This window comes from Vulpes lagopus, chromosome 4 (assembly GCF_018345385.1).
Source record: "Vulpes lagopus strain Blue_001 chromosome 4, ASM1834538v1, whole genome shotgun sequence".
In the NCBI taxonomy this organism is placed as follows: Eukaryota; Metazoa; Chordata; class Mammalia; order Carnivora; family Canidae; genus Vulpes; species Vulpes lagopus.
This window is the reverse complement of record NC_054827.1, coordinates 53190602-53201966: the sequence shown is the minus strand read 5'-3', so window position 1 is coordinate 53201966 and position 11365 is coordinate 53190602. Positions and strand designations below refer to the sequence as shown.

The window sequence follows — 11365 nt, the reverse complement described above, 5'->3', positions numbered from 1 at the left end:
CTACAGGAGATGTTGAGCTAGTTTTGATTGCCCCAGGGTCCCCCTGCTAGACCCAGGATGTTTGTGCACAGGGAGAGGTTGGCTGTGTGGGGCTGTGTCTCTGCTGCTAGCACAGAGATACAAGGCAGAGTCATCGGGCTCCAGGGCGTCCACGTGAAGGTAGAGCCTGGAGCTGTCTGGGCACTCAGGTGAGAAGCGACCCGAGGCAGTCTCATTCACAAGGAGCTCCTTATAACTGTAGGCAAACATGAGCTTCGGTGGCTTCTGAGCGCTCTGCTGATACCAGTACACAGCATCATGGCCCAGATGTTGTTCACACTTGAGGGTCACTCTCCTCCCAGGCCCTGTTACCAGGTGTTTGGGGGTCTGGGTAATCCCAGTGTCCATGGGGACTGTTGAAAGAAAGGGACAAAATCAGACAAAACCCAGAAAGAAGAGTGTTGCTGCGGCCACGGGGACACTGCTTGAGGTCCCAGGGCAACACCTGGCAACTGAGACTCACCTGCTCCCAGTAGACAGAGAGCCACAGAGCACAGAAGCCTGCAGCCCATGGTGCAGTCAGAGATGTTGTGGGCATCATCTAGCTAGGGTGTCCTGGGGAAGGGGCTGGGCTCTGGTCTCCTGGGCTTTGGTTGGTGATTTGCCTGTGATGTCACTGTCCCTGTCATTTTCACCAGCCCCAGAGGATATTTCTTCTTCCCTCTTCCATACCTTTTGCAGATTCTAATCGAAGGTGAATTCAAAATGACTGTGTTGAGCTGTCCGTCTACCAGTTGCTCTCATGCTATTAGCTGCTGTCCTGATTACAGGACCCCGTCTCCATTCCCCATCATTCCAAGATCCACATCAAAGGACACTGTTCAAGGGAGAGACCTTTATTCTTTAATCAGCCTCCTTTCTTCCCTTTCAGTTGTGTAGTCATTATCTAAAAGGTTGTTTCCCTCAGGGTCTAAGCTCCATGGAGCTATTTTGCCCATATCTGTGGAGTGGGGAATTGGAAGGGAGTGCTTCCATTTGGGGCCCGTGCCCTCCATTCAAAAAACTTGAGTGTGCTGCCATCCCGGAGCCAGGCACTGGGAAGGGTGGCTGAGGGGACAAGGGATCAGCCAACCTCAACCCCAGTGCTGAGGGTAAAGTGCTTGGCTGGGCTTAGACCAAACAGGATTTTCAAGGGGAGCAATACAAGTCATCTGTGTGGGACCAAACGGAAACAATATGAAAATGATTTTTATTTAGTATATTTGATGAATCTGCAACCTATGCTCCCACTTGACCCAAGGATGGAGCCCCTGATGCCCAGCTTTCCTCCTCAGTTCTTCCACTATTAGCTCCCATTCCCTCCCATCACCCCCACCTCAGTTTTCAAAGGAGCCACATCGCCTCCTTGTGACCAAGGCACCATATTTCCCAGATTGCAGCCCTATGGTAGCAATTTAGAGGATGCCTGTTCTCATTCACCAGAGGAAAGGACAGGTGGGGATTGGTGGGGGTCAGTGGCTCCGTGAGGAGTACAAGATGTGCGCAGCTCCGAATAGGAAAGAAGCATCTAAATTAACAACAACAACAACAAAAAAGTCAGCAATATTACCATTCATGCATATACCTAGGACAATCGGTCTCTATTCATTTTTCGAATGTAATAAAGTTTATCAGGATTTCAATGTAGCCCCTGAAACAAAAAAAAGGGAGGGTGTACTGGTTGGAATTTAAACAAAGCAGTTGGTTTCTCCTCCTGACCACGTAAGGTATATAATGAACCCCAAAATCACTAAAGCTGGAGATATTCAATTCTTACACAGGTGCCTAAAAGGAATCCTAGTGGAAAAGCTAGGATTATGCCTATTATGCAGGACACCATGTAGCAAAGAGACACTTTCTGGCCCTTACACAAAGAAAGAGCAGAAACTTGAGTAAATAAAATTTTATTGTATTGTTTGGCTCCCGAAAAGCAAAATTCCAACAATTGCAATATATATATATATATATATATATATATATATATATATATATTATATTATATTATATTATATTATATTATATTATATAAACTGATATCTTGAACAAGAAGAGGAAGTGAAGGCTCAGTTGCACTGAGAATAATACTGAACATAAGCCTTTCCCAAGGCAAGGGGTAGAGGTGGAAGGCTGAAAGGTGAGTCTGAGTTATCTGAATTAGGGATGTGCCCGTGGAAGGAAAATGATGTAAGGTCAACCTGAATCACAGGAAGAAACAGCGAAGAGGTACAATGGGAAACAGGTAAGGAAATTGATATAAACAATGTATGTATATAATAATGATAAATGTTGCCTAAAGTGCCAAAGAAGGCTTGGATTTAGGCACAGGGTCCTGAAAAGGAACTCTAAAAATGATTGTAAGGAAATCCTCTTTCTTCTTGGCTACATCCTGATGTTCACGCACAGCCTGGGAGTCCAAAGCTGAGAGAGGACAGGTTCTACTAGGCTGAGGAGCTGAGCAGAGATTTCAGAAGATGCGCAGCTGGAAGCCACTGGCATTCAGACCCAGGGAGGTTGAGAGAATGTGCTGTGACTCCACACTGAGACCCTAAAACTGCCATGCACTAGTAATAATGACCACATGCCACGGCTCCCTAACGGGGAGGGAAACACTGAAATAGAATCTAGCAAATCCTACAATAAAACTGCGAGATTGAACTAAATGCTCTTCAAAGAAGAACAAAGACTCCAGGTGTCACTTGTATATTGTCCACAAGCCCCCCAGAAACCTTTTATCATCTATCCTGAAGAATATTTTAGACGCCTCCTCAACGATTATTCCATCCCCACACTCTCACTCTTCTGATCCATACTGTACCACCATTGTATCAAAAACCAACGTGCTCATGCTACCTGGCTTCGGGTAGGACCCATGACTAGCTACTGCCTTGAGATTCGTGTCCAGAGTCCTTTGAAGGTCTATTATATCCTCCATCACCTGGGTACTGCATGAGCGGCAGGAATCTTCAAGATGCCACAGGATCTGAATTGGAAAGAGTGGCCCTGGTCATCCTTCTGGAAAGGAGGGAGTCTGCAGAGCACAAGCCTACCCCTCCTGGGGCTTATCCCCAACACAGTCTTTCTAGTTCACCTGTTGCCAGAACTTTCATGCTTCTCCAAGAATATTTTATTCAGCAAACTCAGTGATGATCTGAATTTCCTTACATTCTTAGATAGTTTCATCATTACCTCGTTTCCTCCCTAGGATTTTGCTCATCAACTATTTTTAGTGAATTGCGTGTATTCGGTCACAATGTTTGTACCATTGGCACCCAAATGTACAGCAGAGAAATTCAAGGAATGGCTCCTTCCACCATGTAAGATCTTCAGCACATGGGACAAAGTCTTTTCTTGTTTCTGAAATCCTGAGTACTTCAGTGAATTTATTTGCTCCAGCTGATAATTGGAATTCTGGACACTTGTGTGACAATAATGGTAGAACTGTCCAATCAGGCATATGAGCAGCCTGTACTACAGACTGGAAATTCCAATACGGGATCCCCTGGGGGGTGAATGGAGCCTCAGGATCTGGTGAACATGTAGCCCCACAGCTTCCTGGCTGGGCTAGAGGGTTTGTGCACAGGGAGGTAGTGACTTTGCAGGGCTGTGTCTTGGCTGCTGGCACAGAAATACACAGCAGAGTCACCTGTCTCCAGGGAGTTGACATGAAGGTTTAAATGAGCTTTTTTAGATGTCTCAGGTGAGAAACGACCTGGAACTGATTCATTTAGATTGAGTTCCTGATTAAAGTAGATAAACATGATCTTCAGCAGTTGCTTGAGGTCTTGCTTATACCAGTACATAGCATTATGGCCCAGATTTTGCTCACATTTTAGTAACTTCTTAGATCCCACGTGGGCGATGAGGTATCTTGGAGTCTGGGAAACTGTTGTGTCTAGGGGTGCTGAGAAGGAAAGGAGAATTCAGACCAGTCCCAGATGGCAGGCTCTTGCCGGCCACATGATGAACAGGCTTAGGGACGCATCATAGCATCACGCCAGCTGGACCAAGGACTCACCTGCTCCCAGGAGGCAGAGGACCATACAGCAGAGGAACCCGGAGCCCATGGTGGAGACAGGCACAGTCTGGTCCTCAGTGGTAAGAAGGAGGTGGCAGTTCTCTACTGCCCTGACAGGTGCGCTGCCTGTGATGTCACAGCCCAGAATGACTTCCCCATGGTGGGCCTCTCCTCTTCCTTCATTTCCTGCCCTTAGCCTTTCAAGACATGCTAATTTCTCCTCTTTTTCAAAGGAATCTGGAATATCTAGGGATAGTTTGAATGGGACATCTCTTGCCTCAGGAATATATCTCTGCCTCCCTGGGTTTTGGCTGGCCCACATCTGGCCACCTCCTCCCTCCTCCTGGTTCTGGCTCCACTCAGATTTGGGCAAGTTTCTCTTTTCTGTATCTTCTCGTCTTTCTCCACAGTAATGCAGGGAGATCCCTCTCAAATCTTGGTTCCACTGAATCTCTGATGTGTGCTCCGCCGCCCCCCTGGCTACTTCAGTTGTGGACAAAAGAACCACTGTGGGGTCTCCCACAGGCACCAGCTGCAGACAACTAAAATGCATGAAGGAATGTTAGGAGCAAGCTGTGATGATAAGTCCCTTTGAGGGGGACCATACTGCAACCCCATTCCCTGTGAAGGTCTTCTCTGTCTGAGGGGCAGATCAATGTAGTGAGCAGGAGGCAGCTAGGCAATGAGCAGTCCCTGTGGGACAGGAGCAAACAGTTGGAGAGGTGAGTGACAGCAAGAGAGTGGGGGAAAACCTGGGCTCAATGACTTTACTGTCCTTGACCTGTCCTCAGGTCATCTTCTTTTTTGGTACCAAATTTACAACTAAATGTTTAGCCTAAGGCATCTCAACCTCAGAGATATTGCAGTAGTGTTCCGGGTAATTCTGTGTTGTGGACACTGCTTAGCAGCATTTGTGGTCTCTATCCACTACCTGCCAGTAGCTCTCCCACCCCAGCTGGGACAACAAGATGTCTCTACCATCAGCAAACTGCCCCTGTTGACAACCACTGTCCCCTTTATTCATTGGAGCCCTGTAGCCCCAGGCCACCACCTCTTTCAGGGGTTCTGCTGGTGCCATGGCTCCTCCTCGTGGTCGTCAAGGCGCACTTCCCAGATTCCCGTGTCCTGGGCAGGCTCCAGCGCTTACTAAGGCCAAGCCAGGAGGAGCTATAGGCATGAGAACAAGACACTATTACTGCCACAGAGACAGCAGGCCCATATGCTAATACCCACACCCACACCCACACCCACACCCACCACACACACTGTTTGGCAACACTAACCGTCAAGTACTGGTCAACTTCTTCAAACACAGGTGTTTTGCTTTCCTTTTTATTTTTTTCTTAGTTGAACACAGAACAGGTGCTCGAGACACAGTAGTGAACCAAACAGAAACAACCACCCTCCTTCCAGGAACTCCAGCACGCTTTACTTATTTGCTCTCATTGAATAGTTATTTAGTGCAAAGCACAGGGAAGGCAATATTCTCATGCTCATGACGCTTGTATTCTGATTGGAACAAAAAGAATATCACAGACTGCTCTAGGCATATTAAATATAAGATATAGAAGTGAGGATATAGTCAGTAGTAACACGGTTTAAAAACTACCCTATATGACTTCCCACTTGTTCATCTAAAACAATGGGCTGAAATAAAAAATTTCCAAGTCTCTCTCCATGTTTAGATTGTATGATGCTAACCAGGGAGACCCCGAGATGATTGCTGGATTAGTGGGGCTTATGCATGCAGTTTCCAAGTACTTACCTCAAGGTCCCTCTCAGCTTACAAGGGAACCTTTACAAAGAAAACTGGATCGTGGTGATAGTTGAGTAGCACCTAAGTATATTTAAACTCCAAGAGTTGTACACTTGAAATGGGTATTATTTCATGCAAATTACACTTCCGTAAAGTAAAAATACTCCAGACATTTCATTTGGAACCTAAGTGATCACATACTAGGAGCAAAGGTGAACAGCCATCCACAAACCTGAAGCTTGGTTGAAATCCAACTCACTTTTCAACCAGATTCAGAAGACTTGCCCCCACCAAGATGTCGTAGTGTAGCAAAAAGGAATTATCTCTATAAGATAATACATCATCCAGAGCCGTCATCTTACCTCTAACATTTTTCACTTACAATATCTAGCATTCAAACACAGATCATCTGTGGGCTGGCTCTACAGAGTGGAGAATGATCCATCAGACCTTCCAGCTGAGAACTGATCTCTGAGTGTTTAGGCTTCTCAAGAGAGTATCCTTGTAGAATAAAATAAGGAACTCCATTTTCTGCCCCAGCATCTGCCTCTACCAATGGAGGTATAAGTGACCAGAGATGGGGTCACACGTCAGGATAACTCTCAACCCCCAATCTGTGACCAGGTGGCTGGGAGTCTGTTTGACTTCAGGTTCTGTGTGTCCTGTAGGAGGATAAAGAAGCCAGAGATTGAATAAGGAAATGGTATAGAAGAGCCTCAGGTAAGTCCAAGATGAGAAATTCCTAAGATTTCAACTGTTTACCAAAGACTAAAAATCTCCCAAGAGCCTGGAATCCATGGCAGAGTCAGGGCAGGAATGAGTCTTCTCCTAGCTCAGGCCTCTGCACCCCATGGAGGGATTCCTGCTACACCCACTGGGATGCCCCCTGCAGGAGAGAGGAGGGAGCCTCTGTGTCAGTGCAGGCATCTGACTCCCCAGGACACAGGGGTCAGCTCACCCCATGCTGTCTGCTAGCCTGTGCAGGATGGAGGACCATGGCAAGGGGCAATGCCAGGAATCATGGGGTTCGGCAAGGACAGCCCCGAGGATGCAGTCCTGCTCTGAAATGTCAGGGGGCCTCCAGTCTTATTGCCCGTTGTGAGCAACAATCCTGGGGCAGAGGACTCTGTGGCTGATAAGGCAGGATGTGAAGACCTGAAGAATTAGGATGAGAGTGACAGAAGGAAAGAGAATTAGGCCTGAAAGCGTCACAGCTGAGAGGAAGAGAGGCTCTTGGGGAGCTCAGTACCGGGACATGTAGCAGACAATGACCTGGAAAGAATGATCCAAATCTGGGGAGGAAACTATTGTCCTCAGAGGTAGGAACTGACTGAGCTGGGTGGTGAGCAGAGGAGGTGTTCTGGAAAAGGGCTCAGCCTGTTTGGAGCTGGGACAGGGGCTGAGGTCCAGGGTCTCACTGGGGTGGAAGGAATAGTCAGAGGAAGCTGCCTGTGGGCAGGGGTCATGGCAGCACTGCTGTGGCCCCTGAAACATTCCCCAGGGCCATGTGCCTCCTGGAGGCTGCTTGGAGCAACTGGAGCCGGACCCTCTGGCTTGCATGCAGCTGGGCACAGACTGGAAGAAGGCTGGGCCAGGCCCCAGGCTGTGGGTGTCTGCGCTGGGCACTCAGCACTGCAGCGACCCCTGAGTGCACAAGCTGCATGAGGTTCTGGGATCTCTGTCTGGGGCCCTACAGGAGATGTTGAGCTAGTTTTGGTTGCCCCAGGGCCCCCCTGCTAGACCCAGGATGTTTGTGCACAGGGAGAGGTTGGCTGTGTGGGGCTGTGTCTCTACTGCTAGCACAGAGATACAAGGCAGAGTCATCGGGCTCCAGGGCGTCCACGTGAAGGTAGAGCCTGGAGCTGTCTGGGCACTCAGGTGAGAAGCGACCCGAGGCAGTCTCATTCTCAAGCAGCTCCTTATAACTGTAGGCAAACATGAGCTTCGGTGGCTTCTGAGCGCTCTGCTGATACCAGTACACAGCATCATGGCCCAGATGTTGTTCACACTTGAGGGTCACTCTCCTCCCAGGCCCTGTTACCAGGTGTTTGGGGGTCTGGGTAATCCCAGTGTCCATGGGGACTGTGGGAGCAAGAAACCACAGTTAGAGTGTTTAGGAAGCAGTACCATGAAAAAAGCCAGAAGCCTGAGGACAGAGATGTCCCAGGAGTTCTCAGGACTCACCTGCCCCCAGGAGACAAAGGACCACCCAGTAGAGGAGCCTGCAGCCCATGGCAGCACCTGACTGGAAGGGACTGGATGTCTCTCTGCTCAGATTCCTGTACTGGCACCTGGTGAGGATTTGCTGGTGAAGTCCGTGCCCTGTTTACTTCCACAGCTCACATTTCCTCTCTCACTTATGCCCTGTACCAGCGTCACCAGAGCTGGTCTTGGTCTGGCGTGGCAGGACCAAATGTACCGGGGCAGGTGTGGAGGATTTCCCACGCCCAGCTGCCTCAAGGAGGTTTCTCAGTCAGTTGCTTGCTTTCTTTCTTTCTTTCTTTCTTTCTTTCTTTCTTTCTTTTTTTTTTTCTAGTAGCTTCCTCCCCCAACTGAGCATTTCCTTTCTCTTTCTACTTGACCGCACCTCCTCAGCTCAGACATGCATTCCTTCCCTTGGGGTAGATGTCCCCCCACACTGTGTCTCATGGAACCAGGACAATCCCACTCAAGCCTCATCTTGATTTAACTCAGAGATACCACCTTGCTTGGTTTGTGGAGTCTCTCCCTATCTCCAGCTGTGCTTCATTTTATTTTATTTTTTAAAAAGATTTTATGTATTTATTCATGAGAGACACAGAGAGAGAGAGAGAAGCAGAGACACAGACAGAGGGAGAAGCAGGCTTCATGCAGGGAGCTCGATGTGGGACTTGATCCCGGGACCCCAGGATCACACCCTGAGCCGAAGGCAGATGCCCAACCACCAAGCCACCCCGTTGTCCCAACTGTGCTTAATTTTAAGACATAAGAATTTAATGCCAAGTGGGTAAGAAGCACCCTCAGTGGGTACTGATGAGTTTACAAAGTAATATGCTGCAACCTATACCCCTAGAGAGCATCTCCCTAACCTGGGGTGCAGAGCCTGATCATGGATGGGTCACATACAGAGGAAGCACAGGAGAGTAACGAAAGATCCTAAGGGATGTGAACCCCGGGGGCTGCAGACATAATGCTGTAGAGGCTGGGGAGGTACACCGTGGACTGGGTTTTAGTGTCCAGGTTGTGCACATACCATCTCCCAAGCCGACCCGGGAGCAAACCCAATGCTAAAGTGTTCTCTTCCTTCTTAGGCACCCTGCTTCCCCTTGCCTTCCCTTTTCCCAGACTAGCTCCAGGGATTTCAGTAAAGTCACAGCTCCTCCTTAGGTTCAAAGAGGGACACATTAACCTCCTCTGCACCATCTGTCTGGGGGATGGGAGGGGTGGAGGGTGGTGGTGGTGGTGGTGGAAGGGAGCATGGAGTTCAAGGGCTCTCTTAGTTTGTTCACCAAGCATTGGTGAGTAAGGCGATGTTCTCGTCCTTGAAATTCTTCTAGACTCCTAAGAACAAAGGGACTCATTTTTAGATAACATGGAGTTTGGAGAGCTTTAGTGTCTTTTTTAAGAAAGTTAAAACATAATTGGTTTTTATTCGGCTAAAGCATTTCATCTCCTTGCCTTCTCCTTTCCTCATCCCCGAAACCTGGATCAAGGGAGAGTCTGAAATACTGATCTCCAACCCCCCGTTTAACTCTGAAACAGCATGAGCTGTCAGGATAAGCTTCCACCCAGATGTTTACTGGATGGCCGGGCTAGGACCTTCCAGAGTTCCCCACCCTTATCAGAATACGGAACACTTTGCAGGTACTTGACCCATAATTGTCGAATGGACACAATGGAAAGTAGTAAAAGGCCACACGTGAGTCTAACCAACAAAAAAATTATCTCCAAATGTGCTATGATTGGCACTGGTGTATTCGTACTAGTGACTTAAGGAAATTGAGGGCCTGGTGTCAGGACACAAGGCAGAAATTTGAATGATAAATAAGTTTGTTTGGCATGAAGTGAACATTTGGTACTAATTTGTATTTTATTTTAAAGATTTTACTTATTTATTCGTGAGAGACACAGAGAGAGAGGCAGAGACACAGGCAGAGGGAGAAGCAGGCTCCCTGCAGGAAGCCCGATGCGGGACTCGATCCCAAGACTCCGGGATCACAACCTGAGCCAAAGGCAGATGCTCAACCACTGAGCCACCCAGGTGTCCTGATACTAACTTGTACTTTGAAGGATAGGTATAATAATTTTCCAATATGCATCAAGCATCCTCCAAAGGAGATTCAGAAGTCGAAAAATCATTTCTCTTCGTAAACCATCCTTGTTGTCAGGGCCCCCATAGTGATGGGTATTTGAGTATTTCCTTACAATACGGCACAAGAATATATTCTAGGCTTATCTTGTTCTTTCCCTGCCTTCATCATGATATCAGCTGTTTCTCCATAGAGCCCTGGTTCTGTTTATTATCCAAAGAGCCCTGGATAGTGGTATTTAGAAAACAAGAGATGGGCACTAGATCTGGGCTTTGGGGGTGCTAGCACTCCCAAGTCATCAGTGGACAGATCCTAGGGGATACACATATGTAGACAGGCACACAAATGCACACATATTAACACGCATCTTTAATTCTATATCTATCTATGCGTATTGAAAAACCAAGAGTTTACACGAATAATTCCAGTTCCAATTCCCATATGATAAGGCCCCTTCTAGCGTTCTGGCGTCATCCCTTTCTATATTTGCAATTCCCTTGCAATACGGAGAAACTTGGCTCCTGTTATCCTTAATAGGTTTACACATTTGATCCACCTCTTCGCATGTGCCCAATTGCCCGTGGCAATGGCAACCTTCTCCCCCCTGCATGTGTCTGCCTCACCCTGCTTGGGATCTGAGAGCCTGGGCCAGAGAGTCTTCTCCATGTTGGATATCCCCTCACCTCAGTTCAGTTTCTGATACCTGACATGGGGCATGCCCTGCCCGGTATGGATAACCTTCTCAGTGTGCTGGAGCTTCAACGGCCTATACCAGGCCACTCTACTCACCCTACTTGGGTGCCAACGCGCTCTTTCTTGGGAATACCCTCCTCACTTGGTAGAGTCTCTGTCACCTTGTATCAGGCCTCTTCCTGTGTAGATACAAAGCAATGTGCCAGCTTAGTCCTCAGCTAACAAAGACATTTCACTTCACAGGGTGCCTTATAAAATACTATGAGGCACTTCAGATTGGTGGTGGGTAAGGGGGAGGCCTCAGGCCTTGTCTGTCTCCCATATACTCTATATATATGTCTAGATCTAGACAGGGTGATGGATACATAATGCACATGTACTTAACTTGCGTGGGCTTTTCTGAACCTTTTTCCCCCCCTCACTCTGTTCCCCAGGAAGCAATGCCAATTTCTTGGCTCTAAAAGGCCTAGACTTTTCTTTTCTTCTCTCCTATACCAATATGTTATTGTCATGTATGTACCTGTTTTCCTAATGAATTTGCTCTTTTTAAGGCCACAGACTGTATCTTTTTAAAATTTGTTTTTAAAATATTTC

The 11365-nt window shown here is 47.7% G+C and overlaps 1 pseudogene and 2 gene segments (V, D, J or C); all 3 read right to left on the bottom strand.

The window, feature by feature from the left end:
* Positions 1 to 3201, bottom strand: LOC121488743 (annotated as a pseudogene).
* A 335-nt stretch (positions 3202 to 3536) lies between these two features.
* On the bottom strand, positions 3537 to 4163 carry LOC121488742. The segment is given in 2 exon segments: positions 3537 to 3919; positions 4034 to 4163. Coding segments are annotated over 2 exon segments (432 nt in total).
* A 3316-nt stretch (positions 4164 to 7479) lies between these two features.
* Positions 7480 to 8224, bottom strand: LOC121488741. The segment is given in 2 exon segments: positions 7480 to 7871; positions 7974 to 8224. Coding segments are annotated over 2 exon segments (441 nt in total).
* Positions 8225 to 11365: the final 3141 nt, after the last annotated feature.